This window comes from Centruroides vittatus, unplaced genomic scaffold (assembly GCF_030686945.1).
Source record: "Centruroides vittatus isolate TY-2023 unplaced genomic scaffold, ASM3068694v2 contig_120, whole genome shotgun sequence".
NCBI lineage: Eukaryota > Metazoa > Arthropoda > Arachnida > Scorpiones > Buthidae > Centruroides > Centruroides vittatus.
In genome coordinates, this window is record NW_027120768.1 from 79429 (window position 1) to 97900 (window position 18472).

The 18472-nt window shown below is 34.0% G+C and overlaps 2 protein-coding genes across 2 annotated transcripts in view; one reads left to right on the plus strand and one right to left on the minus strand.

The window, feature by feature from the left end:
• Positions 1–1722, plus strand: part of Mau2 (Mau2 sister chromatid cohesion factor) — a 32449-nt gene extending 30727 nt beyond the window's left edge. The window contains exons 12-18 of the mRNA XM_067281376.1: positions 181–246; positions 310–437; positions 501–578; positions 652–763; positions 831–921; positions 1001–1128; positions 1197–1722. Of these exons, the coding sequence (XP_067137477.1) occupies positions 181–246; positions 310–437; positions 501–578; positions 652–763; positions 831–921; positions 1001–1128; positions 1197–1262 (669 nt within the window). The 3' untranslated portion in view covers positions 1263–1722. The remainder of the gene's footprint in view (positions 1–180; positions 247–309; positions 438–500; positions 579–651; positions 764–830; positions 922–1000; positions 1129–1196) is intronic.
• Positions 1723–3779: 2057 nt separating this feature from the next.
• LOC136984388 (insulin-like peptide receptor) overlaps positions 3780–18472 on the minus strand; it is a 55501-nt gene continuing 40808 nt past the window's right edge. Inside the window, exons 3-25 of the mRNA XM_067281359.1 lie at positions 17004–17561; positions 14252–14430; positions 13986–14181; positions 13801–13899; positions 13575–13722; positions 13249–13466; positions 13044–13176; positions 12452–12505; positions 12207–12376; positions 11962–12132; positions 11614–11836; positions 11294–11534; positions 11121–11211; positions 10904–11055; positions 10653–10821; positions 10484–10577; positions 10360–10424; positions 10142–10284; positions 6598–6662; positions 6371–6503; positions 6009–6298; positions 5797–5931; positions 3780–5725 (exon numbers count right to left, since the gene is read on the minus strand). Coding sequence (XP_067137460.1) covers positions 5209–5725; positions 5797–5931; positions 6009–6298; positions 6371–6503; positions 6598–6662; positions 10142–10284; positions 10360–10424; positions 10484–10577; positions 10653–10821; positions 10904–11055; positions 11121–11211; positions 11294–11534; positions 11614–11836; positions 11962–12132; positions 12207–12376; positions 12452–12505; positions 13044–13176; positions 13249–13466; positions 13575–13722; positions 13801–13899; positions 13986–14181; positions 14252–14430; positions 17004–17561 — 4244 coding nt within the window. The 3' untranslated portion in view covers positions 3780–5208. The remainder of the gene's footprint in view (positions 5726–5796; positions 5932–6008; positions 6299–6370; positions 6504–6597; positions 6663–10141; positions 10285–10359; positions 10425–10483; positions 10578–10652; positions 10822–10903; positions 11056–11120; positions 11212–11293; positions 11535–11613; positions 11837–11961; positions 12133–12206; positions 12377–12451; positions 12506–13043; positions 13177–13248; positions 13467–13574; positions 13723–13800; positions 13900–13985; positions 14182–14251; positions 14431–17003; positions 17562–18472) is intronic.

The following is an 18472-nucleotide window of genomic DNA, read 5'->3' on the forward strand; positions in this document are numbered from 1 at the left end:
GAAGACCAATTGATATTCATTATTTTATGTCGCTTTTTCTTGTGTTTGTTCTGTGAGGCGTTCGTTATCCAAACATAAAAATTTTTCACAAAAGTGTTTGTTATCCAATTTGTTCGTTAACCAATCACCCACTGTATTGATATTATCTTATTTCATTATTAATATTAGTTTGCTTGAAAGGGTTTATATGCCATGTCGATGAATTGTATGGAAGCGGCGGAAGCACAGTTTAGCACAGTGGTTCGGGTAAGTTTTCTTAAATAAAAGTTAATGGCAGCATCATTTTCATATGAAACTTTTCTCTAATAGTGCAATGGCTCTATAGAACTTCAAATATTAGCTAACTTAAATTTGGCCATTGTGTATTTGAGAAGCAAACGAGACAAAGAATTATTAGAATTATTGACTCGACTCAATCCGGAAACCTTGCCTATAGTGTAAGTGTGTTTATAATGATGTCGGAGAGTGAAACATAATTTTTGAAATAATTTGTATTTTAGTTCACACAGTTTACGGGCAGCAGCCTATTATGTTCACGGATTAAATGCATTTTTCCAAGCTCGTTACAATGATGCAAAGTATGTTAAATCTTTTGGGCTTTAATTTTTCATTACCCATAACATCTGATATTTAAGAGCTTAACTTTTAAAGGCGTTACTTACGAGAGACTTTAAAGATGGCCAATGCGGAAGATCTGAATCGCTTAACTTCGTGTTCTCTTGTCCTCTTAGGTCATATATTCTTCTCTTTAGGAAATAGCAGAGTGAGTTCATTTTTGTTGGTTTTTTGATATAAATAAATACTTTTTCATTAAAATAAATCTATTTTAGGAAAGTATGAATATGGTGACTCCAGCTATGCAACTTGCAAGTAAAATTCCAGACGTTCACGTTCAGTTATGGGCCTCTGCACTTTTAAAAGGTTGGGACGTATGATTTGTATAATTGTATAATTACCAAATAGATCTAAACACTATAATTTAATGCTTTGATATATTTAGACTTGTACAGAATTTGTGCTGACCCGTTACGAGAACAAGAAGCCATTCAGACACACACTTCGTTTTCTCAGTTACTACTTAAAGATCATTTTCAAGCATCTCAACTTCCAGAACACTGTTTAATTCAGGTAGGATGCAAATCTTTATTTTAATAGTAAGTCGAAATTCCATAAATGACAAAAATGTAACTAAACAGTGGATAGAAGGAGATCCTCCATTACTTCCCAGCCATCCACCACCACCCGCACCTACATTACTGTGATTAAGAAGCCATCTCAATACCTATCATCTCTATCGACATCGGCAGATTCCATAATTAAGTATTGTATACACGATATTTTAAATTGAAAATTTATGAAAAGAAAAACAGACTTGTACATAATTGTATATAGGATAATCACTGTTTAATGTTATAAGAAGATTTTATAATTTTTTTAAATAAATAGAGATCAGCACATATGTGTCCTACTGAAGGAAAGTATCGTATTTATTGTACTTGAGGAAGAGGAGAATGTTGTAAGCAATATTTGTTTGTGATATTTAAATATTTTGAGTACTAGCTTTTATTTGTCATTTGGTTAATGCAATAGAACCTTGATTTTACAAAGTATTTAATTTACTGAAACAAACAATTTTTGCTTGTTCACAGCCAGGTTTTATAACAAATTAGAAACTTCTAATGTATATTATTTCATAAAGGGTATAAATATACCAAAGGTTAACAGTTGAAATTTTGTAATTACTTCCATGTAAAATGTATAGATACCATCGATAAAGGTGGGCCAATAAGCACCATCAAAGCAGAAAATTTGCAATGCATGAAAGATACATCCCTATATAAGGTGCATATTCATAGCCTCACTCGATGTGGTGGAAAATGGAAGTGTCTGCGTTGCATAATCAAGTTCCTAGTCACCAAAGGTTAGCCCACTGCAATTATTTGGCAAATACAACAGGTGTTTGGTCACCTCAAGTCTTTGCCCAGGTTAAGGTGTATGACTGACAAGAAGTAATTGCAACAAACATCATGCTTGCTCTTTTTTCAACTAGCAGCACTTCTCCTCATTAAGTTTATGCAACACAGAGCAACACTTTGCATGCATTACAAATAAAATTCATTACAGGCATCCCAGAAAACTTACTTTATGTAATGTGCACCTTTGCAGAGCCAGAAGGACAACAAACCTACTACTGCAGTTTGAGTGGGAGATATTTGAGCATCACCCTCAAACTTTTCATGTTATTGTAGAACCAAAAACAAAAAAAGCACTTAATGGTGGGCAGTTTCCTTTGATGCTAAATTGCAAGTTGCAGCATGCAATTGGTTCCATCAGTATTCCACATCCTTTGAACGAAGTTTAAGTAGGCTTGTGTCACAGTGGGAGATGTGTCTGAACGATCAGGGCAATTACTATTAAAATAGTTTGTATTCATTGCTGTTGCTTTTGCTGGTTATTTATTAATTCACCCTTATGTATAGATCCTGTCAACAAGAGATTCGAGCAATTTCTTAAAAACCTATCAATTTGCCGTTTTGTATTTGATATTAAAAAATGGCTGATGATATTTACATGTAAAGACATTTTAGTTTTTTCTTTTTCATCATATCCAATCACAGGAACAGCAGTCTTCCATTGCAGAGATACCTTTTATTCGACCTGTGCAAAAATATGCAAATTAGTTTCTTCATTTTTTTTACCATGTAAATATCATCAGCAAACTTTGAAAACTGTTTTGACCTTTTATTAGAGGCTACATCTCTCCACAGCAGAAGACTTTTCTGGTGATTGGACGTGATGAAAAATGAAGGCATTTTAGTTTCTTCTATGTATTCTTTCTTGCTTTATTCAAATTTCGAGAGCAGTAAACAAAAATACAAAAGTCATTCTCTTGGTAGAGTTATTTAGAATTTTTGGTCTGTTTTTCCACAAAGATCACATCAATGAAATGTATTATTCTAATATAGCTTTTATAAATTGGATGTTATTACCTGTAACTTAAATGGAAAAACAAACTAAAGATATCAAATGTTAAAAAAGAATTTCACACACATTTTGTAAAAAAATTTATATACTTGATTTTAGAGCTGTAAAATATAGGAATAGCAATAAAATGTAAATTCTGAAAGTTTTATCCAGTTTTATAGTCTGTTTGCAAAATTTTAAGGTAAATCTGAATATTGTATAATTGATCTGTAGATGCATTATTTATATTATCAAGTAATCAAGGTTCTATTGTATTTTATATTCACATGGAAATAAACTGATAAAGAAAATCTAATCCTGAATAATTCATATGTAGTAATTAATACTGGGCATCAATCAATATGGATAATTATCCTCCACGCAAGAAGTATTTGGTACGTATGCAGCCCACATGATGGATTACGAATAGGTCAATGTAAGCAAGTGGCGAGATTACGGTGTTGCAAGGTCAAACATCAACTTCTATTTGCTTGAATTTTTCATTATATTCGTTAGAGATGTAGGATTAAAAAAAAAAAAACAGAAAATTGAGCCATTGTCTTTGGCTTTAATTTTTCTCTCTCTCCATTTTCTGTTTGTACAAGATTTTATCTATACAAAGTTAATATATTTTAAATAATTGACACTATCTTTTGTCAATAACTTATGATTGTCAAGATTTTTTGGCAGGGGACTGATTTTGATTGAAAATGTCTGTTAACTTATCTTATTAATGACATGAATATCATCTCAAGGGAAAAAACACCAATACAAAATGTGAACAGTTTTAAAAATAATTCACAATGTTAAAAGAATTCTGTGAAGTATATATTTGTATTGGCACTTTATGTGTACATAATTATTTCCTCAAAATATCTACACAGAATATTAAATATGTACAAATGAACACAAGGTATATTAAATTATACATTTACATCTACAGGCAAAGTATTGTCAGATGGAGTATCTCTTCTTTTTTTTTCTATGCTACGTATTTTGTCAGAACTGTAGTACCCATTTACAAAATGTTTGACAATAAAAAATAGAATCGAAATCCAGATCAAAAAATACAAGACAATCAAAAAGTAACCATTTAAAAAAGGGGGGGCCAGGATTGAACTTGTACTATTTAATATTCATTTATTATTGCAAGAATTAGTGTTTGATTTTCTTTTTGTAGCATTCATTTTCACGAAATTTATTCGGTTACTTTTTGATTGTGCTCTTTATTTTCGGGAAAACAAAATTCAAAACGTTTCAGTTAGTTGGGGGATATTCTCTTTTTACAACACTTCATACACAAAATATCATCATCAACATCAAAACGAACTGAACATCACATATTACAATCACAGCCCTTTGTTGCATCTTCTATATAAAATCCAGAAATCATCTGGTTAAGTACTACCAATAGTGTGAGTGTGTGTGTGTGTGGATTTTTTCTCCTTCAGAATATATATCAAAACAAAACATGGAAGTGCAGATTCGTATCAGCAGCATCTGACTAAAAATAAAATTAATTTCCCTCCTCTTTCTCCATGTTAGGACCGCAGTTGACTAGAAACCGGCAAAACTGCTGTTGTGATTGAGGAAGAAAATAAAAATTGGCAGAACGATTGGGAGAAAAAAGGAATTAAAAATATTGACTTTGTTTTTTGGTCCTTATGCTGTGTCGGAGCAATCTGATTTAAAAAAACGTTTAAAAAAAAACAAGAATAAAATGTTTAAGGTTTTAAAAAATATCAAAAGCTAACTTTCTTCGAAGGTACAGTATCCAATAAATTACCATAAAGTGCAGGGAATGTTACTCTCAAGTGCTTATATCCCAACTCATAATTTTGGTCTAATCTCTGAGTGATAAATTATTAAGAAATGCTGCTCTCAGTGAATTATGAATACAAATAACTATTTACAGGCTCTGGAATCTATGGGTACTCCCTTTTTAGTGCTGTGTCTCAGACATTATCTACTATAAATTCCTAAACGGCCTGCAGATGCTTTGTTTCTGTACAATGTGGGGAGGGTTTATAAATAATACAGCAATGTATACATCGTATCTGTACATTCCAATATGGAATCCCATTTGGCCGTTATGGGAAACTGCATTATTTGCTCGTTAATGCTTTTCGAGGCAACTCCCTAGTGGCCGGGGTCTCCGGAAGATCTCTCCGGAGGACTCTGATGGTGCACTTCGAGAGAAGTGTCTGCGATGCTCGGCTTTGCACGACGGAATAGGGTCTGTCGTCAGCATACGCTCGTCCTGCCCGCAGGATATGGTATGTTGCCGTTGGAAAAATTGCTGACTTTACTACTTTTGCTGTCGTCAGATATCCCTTTGCTACCTTCATTGGAATGAATACTCAAACCTTTGCTATTATCTTCACTGCTCTGATCTGTTCTACAGTTAGATTCCTCAACACTTTCTTTGTCCAACGTATCAAGTGGTAGAGTTTTTTTTTCTTTGTCCTGGACGATTTTGACGGAGGGGAAATATCTGATGTCCATTTCCTCATCCGAGTTGTCATGACTTGCAAGTGACGACTCGTCCCAGGCTCCCTGTGACTTCAAAGGAGTGGCGGGAGTGGCGTTGTCTACTTGATCCACATCAGTTTCTTGTAGACACATCTGCTGATACTGCGTGAAGTAGAACGACACTTTCTTGAAGCGTTCGTTAACATCCGGAAGCAAAATTTCAATCAGTTCGGTGAAGGTTGGACGAGCTTTGGGATTTTTAGCCCAGCAAAGCTTCATGAGTGCATATCTGAAAAAAGAGAATTAAAAAAATCCATATTGCCTATCTATATTAATAATAAAATAAAATCCATCACTTACAGTCTGTCTGGACAGTTTTCGGGCTTTTCCATTATGCCGTCATTGATGACGTATTTCAGAACTTGTTCGTTAGACAAACCCTGATAGGGTTGAGATGCCAACGTGGCCATCTCCCATAATACTACACCATATGACCTACAGTTATTTGATGCAAGAAAAATCTCTCAGATTTTATCTTTACAAATACTTGTCAATTTTGGCTTTGTACTTACCAGACGTCGGACTGACTCGTAAAAATGCCATCTTTTAACGACTCCGGAGCCATCCATCTCACCGGCAATAATCCCTTTCCGCCTTTACGATAGTAATCCGTCTCATATATATCTCTGGTCATACCAAAATCACCAATTTTTACAGTGAGATCCTCTGCCACCATACAATTTCTGGCAGCCAGATCGCGATGGACAAACTTCTTTGCTGCCAAATAAGCCATTCCATCTCCAATTTCGATGGCCATTTGCAAAATTTGCTTTAGAGTTGGTGGCTGAAAACCGTTATTATCCTGAATGAAACGAAATGCTTGTAAAAGTTATTTCATAACAGCGACTTACCAATAACTTAACAAAATGCTTACCTCAACATTGGGCCTGTGAGACCGTAGATAACTCTTCAGATCACCGTTGGCCATCAGCTCCATGATGACGAGGGGCGGGTGACATTTAGCAACCACTCCTAATAACTTAACAACATGGTGACAGCTGAACGCTCTGAAATTTTGTTGGTTGCAATTAGAATTACTTATAAAAATGCTATTAACATAAAATCTGCACACTCTAGTATACAGCCATTATAAATACATACTTCATCACTGAAGCTTCTTGTAAGAATTCAATTCTTTCTCTAGTCGTTGCATTTTCATTAACAGTCTGCAAGTAAATGTGTATTAATTAGTAAAAAAATATACAGTCCCAGGAAAAAGTTTGAGACCACCCAGGTTTTCAAACTTCCTGTTAAAATTAACCAATCTCCTGTAAATACAGTAGAGCATCGATTTTCCAAAACAATTCAGGACTGGGGTTGTTCAGATAATATATTTTTTCGTACATAATTGGTTAACCTATCCCATGTTGAAATTCATTCAAATCCTGGCACCTCCTTCTTAAGTATCCTCTCATGGTCGTGCCAGTGCCAGTGCTTGCCAGCTAAAACACACATACCAACAAAAATAATGTTGCAGTGCCACAGCACTAGCAGAAATTTAAATTTGCCGACCGGAACTGTGTTGGTTGATCAATATTCAGATATCAATGCTCTACTGTATGTTGTTGTTTAGCTATTAAAATTACCATAAACCAAATATGAAGTAAAAATTCAAATACAACAAATTATCACTTGCAATTTCCTGGAAAAAAGTTTGAGACCAGAATAAAAATTCATATTTTACAACATTCTAAAATACAATAGACATGGGACGTATGAAAATTAGGTTACAATGTTCCTTGTTTTCAACATTTGGTAAAATATTAACAGATGAAGAAAAACGCAAGGTACATGCATTCAGAGACTGGGAAATCTGAATGTGTCATTGCAAACCTACTAGGAAGGTCAAAGTCCGTAATTCACAATTACTTAAAAGGGCCCAAACAATTACGACAAATCTAAACGTTATGATAGGCCAAAAAAAATGTTTCTACCAGAGACAATGGGACAGTATTGAGAATGGCTACCTTCTCCAAAAAGGCGGTTGGACTTTGCAATGTTAGGTCAGCCATTCAGATTTATGGAATTGTGCACGACTTTTAGTGACGAGAAGAAACTTTAGTATTGAACGCCGTTGGGGCCGTCCAGGTTTAGAGAGGTTACAACGTCGCACGTCAAGTGATAAAACACACGTCTGCTCCGCCCCTTCGCCATTTTTGTGGTCGATTCCACTTGCTTGGCTTGCTGTTTAACAGGTTGGCAGTGCTTTTTTTTTAGTTTAAACTTAATAGAACTGCAGTATTTTTATATCATGGATAAAGTTAAAAAAGATTCTTTTCTTGCAAGCTATTCTAGCAGTTTAACAAGACGAGATACAGTTTTATAGGAAGAGAAAATTTCATTGTATCAAGATGATCCATACGAAGCCAGCTTGTCAGACTTTGTTGTAGATGAAGAGTTGTGGCCTTTGCTTACAGATTTAGTATTTCAAAGTCTCATCAAACATACTATCATCTCTTGAAAAGGAGTTAATTTTCTGGATTTTGGATGATCAATTTGTTTGCAATAAAGGTTCAGCACCAATGAAAGCAATTTAAAATTGCTGAGTCTAGTAAAAAGAAAAATGAACCTTGTCATCACCTTCAAAAAACTCTTTATTATTTAAAAAAAAAAAGTTCTTAATGAAACTTTGGTTTTTAAGTGTACAGTACACTCATGTTGCAAGCTTTCTAAACCCTTATCCTTAAATTCAGTCTGGCAAGTGACAGTTTCAACTAAAGATGTAGTTTGTACCCATGCATTAGATTTTAAAGGCTCTGCTTCTTCCACTTCTACTGTTAAAGATGTAGAGATCTCAATAACTGCAGAAGGTTGGGAGCAAGTTTCAGCTTCTAAGGCAATTTGTTGTCTCTTGCGATTATGTGCTCTTTCATAACGCTCCTGATTTGCAGTTGGGTTGTGGCCACTCTTGTATAATGTTGGCACCCAGTCTGGTGATGACTTATCATACAATAAGGAAGGTTTTCTTTTGGGGTGAAAAAACTTTTTAAATAATATAATTTAATATTCAATTGTCATAATAGTAATTTTACATACAGTATATTAATAATAATAATAATAACATTAAACAATATTAAAATAACTTATCATTATGGTATGTTATATATAAATAATAAATAAGAATTTGTCAGGAATAAGTTGAAAATCACTATGTAATGATTGTTTGTTACTAATGTAAAAAATCATTGTAAAAAGTAGCATCTTAAAGAAATGTTTAGGTTATTTTGGTGAGCAACATTAAAGTAACTATTTTTAAGTGATCAATGGAAATTATTGGTTTATATCTTAAAAAATACACAATTTTATTTATGTAAATTAGACAGAAATGCATTTGAGTCAATTGTCCTTCCAAATTCTTCATCTGCTAAGCAATTATCTTTGCTTAACACTTCAGTATTAACCCCACTGTATATTACAAGCAGGCACTTTATGATATCAATAAATTAGATAAACTTTTGCATGGGTAACTAGTAATCTGTATTATTGCTTACCTAAAATGAAATGTTTCTGACAAACTCTTGTATTGATATTCACATATCCGTATCAAAATTTTCCCAGTTAATTCTCGAGAGCCATGCAGATTGTCTTCGTCGTGAAAGCTCCTCAGTTTGAGGTTGTTGATAACAAATAATGCCGGGAATTTTAAAAAATGACGTTCCTTTGTTCTTGAGCGAACTAGCATTACACCCAATTACACAACAAATTATTAGTCCCGAATATCACTATTGTAAACAACATAAGAACTCCAGCTAAAGTGCACGTGGACACACACAAAACGTAAACAAATATGGCGCTGGACAATTGCGCATGCTCATGACATCACTCGTGATGTTACATGAAACCTCTCTATTGGCACGATACGTGTTGCATACGAGGTGGGGGATCCGTGACGGCGCAGACAGCTTTCACTTGTCGGTTAAAATCAGCCACTGCTTTTGTTTCACCTCATTCGAAGGCAGTTGACTATCAAGACATGTTGGGAAATTATCTTCTACCATTAAAAGATGAAACAATAGACGAACATTTTATTTTCCAATGGGACAATGCTCCTATTCGTAATGCTGCCTTGACAATGATATTATTGTGAAACAACTGTGTCAATGTTTTGCCACAGCCATCGTGTAATCCGGATTTAAACCTTTGGGGTGATTTAGTAAGAGTGGTTTATGCTAATGGAAAACAATTTAATAATGTTCCCAATCTTAAAAAAGCAGTTATGACCACTTGGGACGAAATTGGTCCTGAAAGGCTAATAACTCTTACTAACTCTATGACTGGTCCATAGTTTGATGTTATTCAGGTTAATGGTAAACGATCAAAGTATTAAGCATTGTTTTTGTTGTTTTTCAATCTTTGTCTCAAACTTTTTTCCAGGCAAACTGCAAGCAATAATCTGTTGTAACTGAATTTCTCAAATATGAAAAACCAAATATGAAGTAAAAATTTATTATGGTTATGTTGTTTAGCTATTAAAATATTTTGAGGAGATCAGTTAATTCTAAAGAAAAGTTTGAAAACTCAGGTGGTCTCAAATTTTTTTCCAGGACCGTAATACTTCCAAAACATTCCTTGAATTTATTACAATAGTGCATAAAAAATTCATAAAAGAAATTAAATATGCTTGAAGTAATTTGTTAAAATATACCTTTACTGCACATTTAATAACAGGCTTCCCTTCTTCTAGATCTCTTGCTTCTCCTTCATAGACCATTCCAAATGAGCCTTGACCTAATTCTTTAATGAGAGCTATTTTCTCTCTTGGAACTTCCCATTCGTCCGGTTCATACACTGTAAGAAATTAATTTTCTATGTATAAGGCATGGGAAATGCGTTTTACGTGGAAAAATGCAAATTGTCGCTTACCTGCACTCATATATTCCGGATTAACCGAAGCATAAATGGTGGCATTTAGTAGATTAGCTTCGTTTCTGTAATGGACAAAATGAGTAATTCCGCAATGCATCTATAAATAAAATGTATCTCGTACCTTTTCTTGAAAACCACGATGACGACGGTGGACAGAAGCGCGACTCCCAAAATTATGGGTAACGCTATCAATATGGCCATTATGGTGGGGTTTCCTAAGCATAAAAAATTAATTGTTGTTTACTTAAATTGCTCTCGTTTCCGGTTTGTCTTAATTGCATGATTTGTACCTTTGGTTTCTGGTATTTGGAAATAGATGGGTAGAGTCCAGTTTCCGTTATCGGCAAGGGACGTGGCACGCAGTCTGAGAGAATAGTTTCCAGGATGAAGTTTGTTCAAAATCGATCCATTGAGCTGTCGATACTGCAGCTGCGTGATGCAAATCACCATAGGCTTATACTAAAATTAAAGATTTTAATATGCACAAGTTACTCGATAAAATTAAATTCCTCGATAGAAGGAAAGCCAAAAAGAAACATACATTTTCTACATTCATTCTCTTATATTCTATAGAATATGAGACTATAAGCCCATTGGGATCTTTTGGCTCTTCCCATTTAATATATATGCTACCAGACGTGGCATTTTCAGTTTTCACCCGAATCGTATTGGCCTCTATGTCGTCCGCTCCACCTGAATAAAGATTATGAGTACACATCTACATAGAATTAAGAAATTCTAGAATTGATTCTACTGACCTAACTTGAGCGTTCTTACAGTCGTAAGGGCTTTGGAACTGCAAAGCGGTCTCGTACGTACTTTCTTACCCTCTTCTTGGCAAGCTATTATCTAAACAAAGTTTTAAAAATTTTAAGTGTGAACAACATGGGAACTGCATTGCATAATTATAGAATTTTCATAATTGTAATACCTCTATAGTATATTCCGTAAAATGATGCAAACCATTGACGATGAGGTAAGTATTGTGAAAGACCACTTTCCGAAATTTGTCCGGGATGTCACTGGGGGGATAACTGTTGTTGCCAACGCTTCCATTTCTTCTCCCTTCGTCTGGCACCGGAGAGGTGGCGAGTAAATAATTTTTATTCGGCTTGCCATTTGAACGGAGCGAACGTCTACTTCGAGATTTCTGTCTCATTACAGACTGGGGACTGTAAGAATAAAGTCATTGGTCAATACTTGTTTTCTACAAAGAAAATGGATATCGGTAACCAAAATTAATAAAATTACTTTTTTTTGTATAAAGTGTTTTGAAGAAAATCTTCAAAATGGATTTGGAACTCTACGTCCTCGTGCTCTTCGGACAAAGACAACCGAGTCTTGCTGCAGGGGCAGCATTTCTCGGAACCTTTGCCCTCCTGCCTGTAGTCGGTGTCATTCGCGGCACGTTCTTTGCCACGATCTTCAAGATCGTCGAATGGCGACTTCTTCTTCAAATCTAAATAAGTTATCGCTAACGGGAATAAAGAAATTTTTTAAATTTCCATTTAATGATCGGTAATCTTAATATTACTCTTACAGAGTAGATTTAACCTGAATTCCAAAATGGTAACCTAAGAAAAATCTCACTGAACTTACGTTCCAAACAGTAATCTCGTTGATTGATAAACCTTTGGGATTCTGCCACCCTGTTTCCCTCCACTATGTAGTGTGTGACGTTTCCGTTTGGCTTTTTGGGCGGTTTCCATTTAATAATGATTTGATTGTGTCCATTAGAATGAGCTTCCGGAGAAACTGGTAACATGGGAGCTGAGAAGAGATTTCAAACATTTATTTTGCTCGAGCGTTTTGGCAAATACTAAAGTAAAAAACTAATAGCTTACTGTCGGGTTCGGTTACAAAATATATAATCTTGCTATGCGCTCCCTTCTGGCCAGAAGTGGTGGTATAAGTTCTTAGGTAGAGAGCGTATTGTGTAAAAGGTTCGAGACCGGTAAGCAGATAACCAATGCTCTTGTTGTTATGTGGAGCTTCTACATCTGCAGTCTTCCATCTAAATATAGAAAATATTTCAAGGTATTTCCTGTACGTTGTGTGCACTTTCAAAGAGTTGCCAGAACGTACTTACATGTTTGAACCGCAAGCATCATGACCGTCATACATGGAAACATTCATCGTCGGTCTGAAAGGAAATGTATTCATTTTACTTTCCTGGCTGTATGTATACGTAACAAGGGAAATTGTGTCAAATTTGATCCTCGTGAGTCTTTTGCAAATCACATTTTGACACCTCCCAAATCCAAACAAGTAAAAAAAAATTCAGTGTGGGTGTGTTGGTGTCTATTTTGCTTAATATCTCAGGATGAAATTTGGTATGGTAGCTTGCATATAAGGGGCACTGATGCTATTAAATTTTGGTTATAAAAGGTCAAGGGAATGGAGAGATATGACGGGTGACCACCCTCTATCTCACAAGGAGTCGGACTTAACGAACATTTTACTTGTTAGCATTTATAGTGTTTTATAAAACTCATCTCTACCCTTTTGCTATTTAATAACAAAATCTCATAACAGATGGCACCACATACAATTTTAGTTATTTATTTTGATTAATAATATAAATGTTATTTTTAAAAGAAAATCTCATAAAGGCCAGGAAAGTTACGCAACTCATTGCTAGATTTTTAATATTTTAGAGTTAAAACAAATGGCAAACTTACGCTTCTCGGTAATAAATAACGTAACCCAGAAGAGATCTACGGTCAAGCATTGAATGTCTGAAATTCATCCACTGGAACACTGCACTATTGCTTGTCATTCCCAAGATTGTTATGTTCATTTCCGACAGATCGCCTTGAAAAACGTCAAGAAATTGAAATGAAAACAATTTTAAACAATAAAACAAGATTTAAGTACAGTACTTACAGGCCACTCTATCTCCATTGGAACTCGGTGACACGTCTCTATCGTCCCAATCCATCGTCACGTTTGCGTATTTTTTTAGATCGTTGATCTTACTCAAACAGAGTTTGGAATTGAAGTGGAAGAATATTTTCCCATTTAGAATCGTTAAAGTCTTCGGCTTGTTTGTCCAATCCCAAAGCTCTTTCAGATTTTCGTTTTCCAGAACGAGAAACGAATAACTGCCCAAATAAAAATTTAGAATATCCCATCACAGGGCACACTTTTTGCATTGTTTTTAATTAAAATATCAGTTTTCATCCTCAAAATAATATCAAAAATTGACCTACTCTTTAATTTCTAAGTTCTCCCCTCGTATCATTTCCAAATTCTTCAAAAAGTTGAGGGATACAAGAGGAAAAGAACGAGCAATTTTCAAAAAACCGCTGATCTCCTGAACATCCCTCAAGTTCTCTTCCAATTCTGCCGTTATGTTAGCTGCGAATTAAATTTTACACAATTAAATTTTATGCACAATCAAATTCGTAATTTAAAAATAAAAAACTTCTTAATTACATCCTCCTTGAATTTGAATTTCTAGAGATCCATTGATGTGAGTACATCCTCGGAGTCTCTGAGCAGATGCGACGTTGGTCAATATACCTCCAGGACAGACTAAATTACGAAACACGTACATAATTTATAAGACTACGAAGTAATCAGGTATGCACGAGTCAGGAACAGATCGTAAATGGATATACCTTTCGGACAACGACCTTTGCATTTTACACAATAGTGTTTGTTAGTTTTGTGCTCGTTGTATCCTTGGGGACAGTCTGGTCTGCACTCTCCGTCCAGCGGTTTCCAATATATAAGCTCATCTTCGTTGGAATCGTATAGGCTGTCTTTGGGCATTTTCCTACATTCGCTTTCGGTCACACATCTTCTGTTCTTATACTGAGAAAGTGCACCGACATTAAGCATAATGCATCAAACTTGCCTTTGCATTTATTCTAGAAAGACCTACCTTATACGTATTGATGGGGCACTCTCTCATGCATCTACCCTGAAACAAAACATGTGTACATTCTATGCAGTCCGTAGCTTCGGTTCCCGTGCATCCTCCTAGACACTCGTGATGACAGCAGTGACTGATGTTGGTTTGCATACAGGTCAGATTTTTATTCTCGCACTCGACGGCACAGACTGAAAACAGGGAAAATGTATTGTAAAAATAAAATAAATTATTAAAAGTAATAGAGTCAGAATTTTTCAGTTACATAATTGTACTATCAAAGAAAAGAAATCACTCCAGGAACACTTCGACTAAGGAAATCAATAAGAAAAGATATAAGAAGAGAAGAGATATGGAAAATAGAAAGATTAATCCTCAAATCAGTAATCAGAAAGAAAGGTAAAATGATTAGTTATATTCTTAAAAATATTAAAGAACTGAGAAAAAAGTTAAATTATAAAGATAGTATTATTATTTGTATGTTTTAAACTAAATATATAAAAAATAAAAATGAAAAATTATTTAATTATCCATCAGAAATGGCAGAAGAATTTGGTCATTAATTTAACTACAAAGAAAATTCCAGAAGATTATATGCAATTCCTGTCATGTGACATTAATATGAATTTACCTTTATTTGATAAAACAATAGATACTGTACCAGATATAGAATACACAATGGTTAAAAGCGAATATAAAAAACATGAACGAGAAGAAATTAAAATCAAGATTGCAGAAGATTTAAAGAAATTTAACACTAAGAAAGGATATATTATGGACAGTAAAGCTAAAAAATATATAGGTAAATATAATAGGATAAAAAAAATGTTTAATTAAAGCAGATAAATCGCAAATTATTATAATGACTTTACAAGACCTAGACAGAAGGAAATTTCGAAGAATTAGAACAAGATCCAACAAAAGACATACGGAAGATATTAATTAAAAAATTAAAGAAATTATCAAACGAAGGTAGCATTTCTACGTCCGAAAGTAAGGAAATACTTCCTAAAGAGAATATATGGATGTTTAATTTAGGTATTCTTATAAAGATAAATACACAAAATAAGTGCAGACCAATTATAGACTTTAAGTTAACATTACTATATAATTTAGAAATATATTTTTAAAAATCTTTACAGGCCATTTCAAATTCAAAATTTAGTATAAAGAATGCAAATGTTTTGATATCAAAACTAGGAGGAGGAACGATCCTGCCAGAAATTAATGAGTTTATTAATAGAAGGATACATTGACACTATATCTAAAGAAATGATTGTACTTACTTAAACTTTGCACTATGTTCCAAACTATTTGATAGATCTTATTGGTTTCACATTGGATAAAAACTATTTTACAGTAAACAAAAAGTATTATCGCCAAAATGATGGTATTTGTATGGGTTCTGTCACTGGCCCAAAATTGGCAGAAATCTTTATGATAGACACGGACAAACCTTTATCAAGATTGACAGGAATAAAATTTCTTGCAAGGTACATTGATGATATAATTAATACTCGTATACAATAATAAGATAACATCACCTGATCATTTGCTTGTTCCAGTATTTAACATTAATTCATATATTAAATTTACTCATGAGACTAATTGTTATATCTAGATAATTTATTCAAACGCTTTAATAACCACCTTGAATATTGTAAGTACGAAAAACCATGTAATGCTAAAAAAGTTATAAATTTTAAATCATATTGTCCAGTGAGCCAAAAACGAAATATATATCTTATGGAGATAAGTAAGATTTTTTCCAGAACAACTAAATTTAATGTGAGAGAAAAAGAAATAAAAACAGTGAATAAGAAGTATTTGTTGAAAGGATACCCAGAAAATTGTTAAAAAAAAGTGGTATGATGATTTCATGTTAAATAGATATCAAGTAAAGAAAAAACAGGAAATTAAAAAGTAGTCCTTTCCGTTTATTAAAGGATTATACGAAAAATATCAAAAAATGTTTTATGAAACATTAATAAAATTAGCTCCTATCCAAAAAAATAGGTTGTCTAAACTAATGAAAATAGGTAATAATAATAATAAAGATCCGTTGGAAGGAGTGGTGTACAGATTACAATGCACATGCAAAATTCCAAGTTTTTACGTAGGAGAAACGAAGCAGAAGTCGAAGGTTGGACTGTCGGAACATCTTGCCGCGGTATGATTAAAAGTTAGTACTTCACTGGTATTTTTGCATTCTAATGCTCATGATTGTCAAATTAATATTAATAAAGTAAAGATTGTATACAAAGAAACAAACTGTATAAAAAGAAAATTTAAAGAACACTTTGCAATTGTCATGCAAAGTAACTCTGTAAATTTGAATAATGGCGTGCTGCCAGCGGAATGCTGGGTAAACCTTGTCGGATATAAAAGTTGTAAACACGAGATAGGAGATGGTAGTGAAAATTTGTCATTGTTGGCTTTTTAAATTATATTTGTATTTGCAAGCCCTACTGGGGAGGCCAGAAAACTGGTGAAATGCATTTAGGGATAAATATCATGTAATAAAAAACAGTATTTTCTCTCTATGAAATTTTTGACTTTTTAAAGACTTGTTTGACTTTTTAACCTTTTAAAAAATTCTATTTCACTTTTAACAAATGGTTTAGAGTTAAATTATTTTTTAGTCCTCTATAAGTCAGGAAAGAAAGAAAATTTAAATTTTCGTGTACTCTTTGATAGTATAATTACATAAGAGGGAAAATGTAAGTCTAAATGAAGAAATTCATACTTAATTTGCTCTACTTACTCTTCTGAGGATGTTGCGCATTCCAACAATAGACCGAACGCTCGTTGTTGGTGTTGCTGACGGAATTTTCCACCGCAAGATGATAAGTTCCAGTTCCGGTGCAGGTATTGGGACAGTCTTTAGGATTGTGGTTGGATTTAATGAAATGATTCCCCGCTCCAGCTTTCGCTATGCTGTCCCAATCGACAGTGTCCACATAGCAGAGACTTGGATTCTTTTCTATCCTGACCGATCCCCTGACGATGTTGGTGAGACTCTTCAGCCCTATTTCTTTCAGCTGAAACATTTCAAATATCACCAATGCATAATTGTGGAACAGAATGTATCCTCGGATGACCGCCAGATTGGGAAATAGCCTGTCCAGCGAGCGCAAGCCAAATGCCCGAAACAAGAGCAGATATCCGGTCACCTCTCTCAGTTTAGGAAACGAGAGATTTTCGTAGTCCTTCTCATTGCTGTTGTCTAGTAACAGTATCTGAAGATAACCTTCCACCACGGTGCAATTTTCTAATTTCCTAAAGTGGGCAACTGAATTCCTGATATCGATATTATTGCATACTGAAAAGAAAAAAACAAAAATTCTTTTTTAAAAAATCAAATTAATTAACACCTGTAAGCATATAAACTTCTGTCGGATGATGATCAAATTCTGCGAGTCCCAACATTATCAAGACCAAGACAAGGAAAAGGGATCGTCGACCAATTACTTGTGAAAAATCCCGAAATGAAGGTATTGAATGTTTTCGAAGGACTAAATTTTAAAATGTACAAGCACAGGCACATTATTACAGAGACCAATTTTAACTATTGTTGGCAATACCAGAGTCGATAGATATACCAGTCTCCGAGTTACCAACAGCGCTAATGCTGCAGAAGTGGTGTAATACTTCTGCCACTTCAAGCACTGCAATCGCTTTGCAGCATTCATAACTTTGGCTCCAGCATAGGGAGAGTCAGCTGTAAACATCTGAAATTCTTTTAATATATGAAAGTTTCTCTGTTTAACAAAAATATTGCTTTTGTTCTTTTTTAAAGGGCCACTTATAAATACTATTTTAATTCAGTTTTGAACATTTATTTATTCATAAATGTCGTTAATATTTATATTTCTATTAACTGCCACTTTCACAATCTTAGACTTTAAATTGTTTTTTGCTTACAATTTGTGTTAATTTTTAAATATTTTTGGGAGTTTTCGTTAATGGTAAGAAAAGATGGTCAAAAAATTTATAATTAAGCCTGTATATACATTATTAATTAATATGGGATGCTTCGGGATTCCCGAGAATTCTCTGAATCAGGAAGAAAAGGGAATGATGAGAATTATATACATTTAATTATAGAAATGTTAAACCAAGTGTTAAGATAGGATAGATTAAAGTGTTACAAAAAAAGGCAATTTAGGATGGCTTTGAAGTTTTTATCAAGGTTAAGCCCATATCTTTTTTATTTATTAATAATAGGAGAAA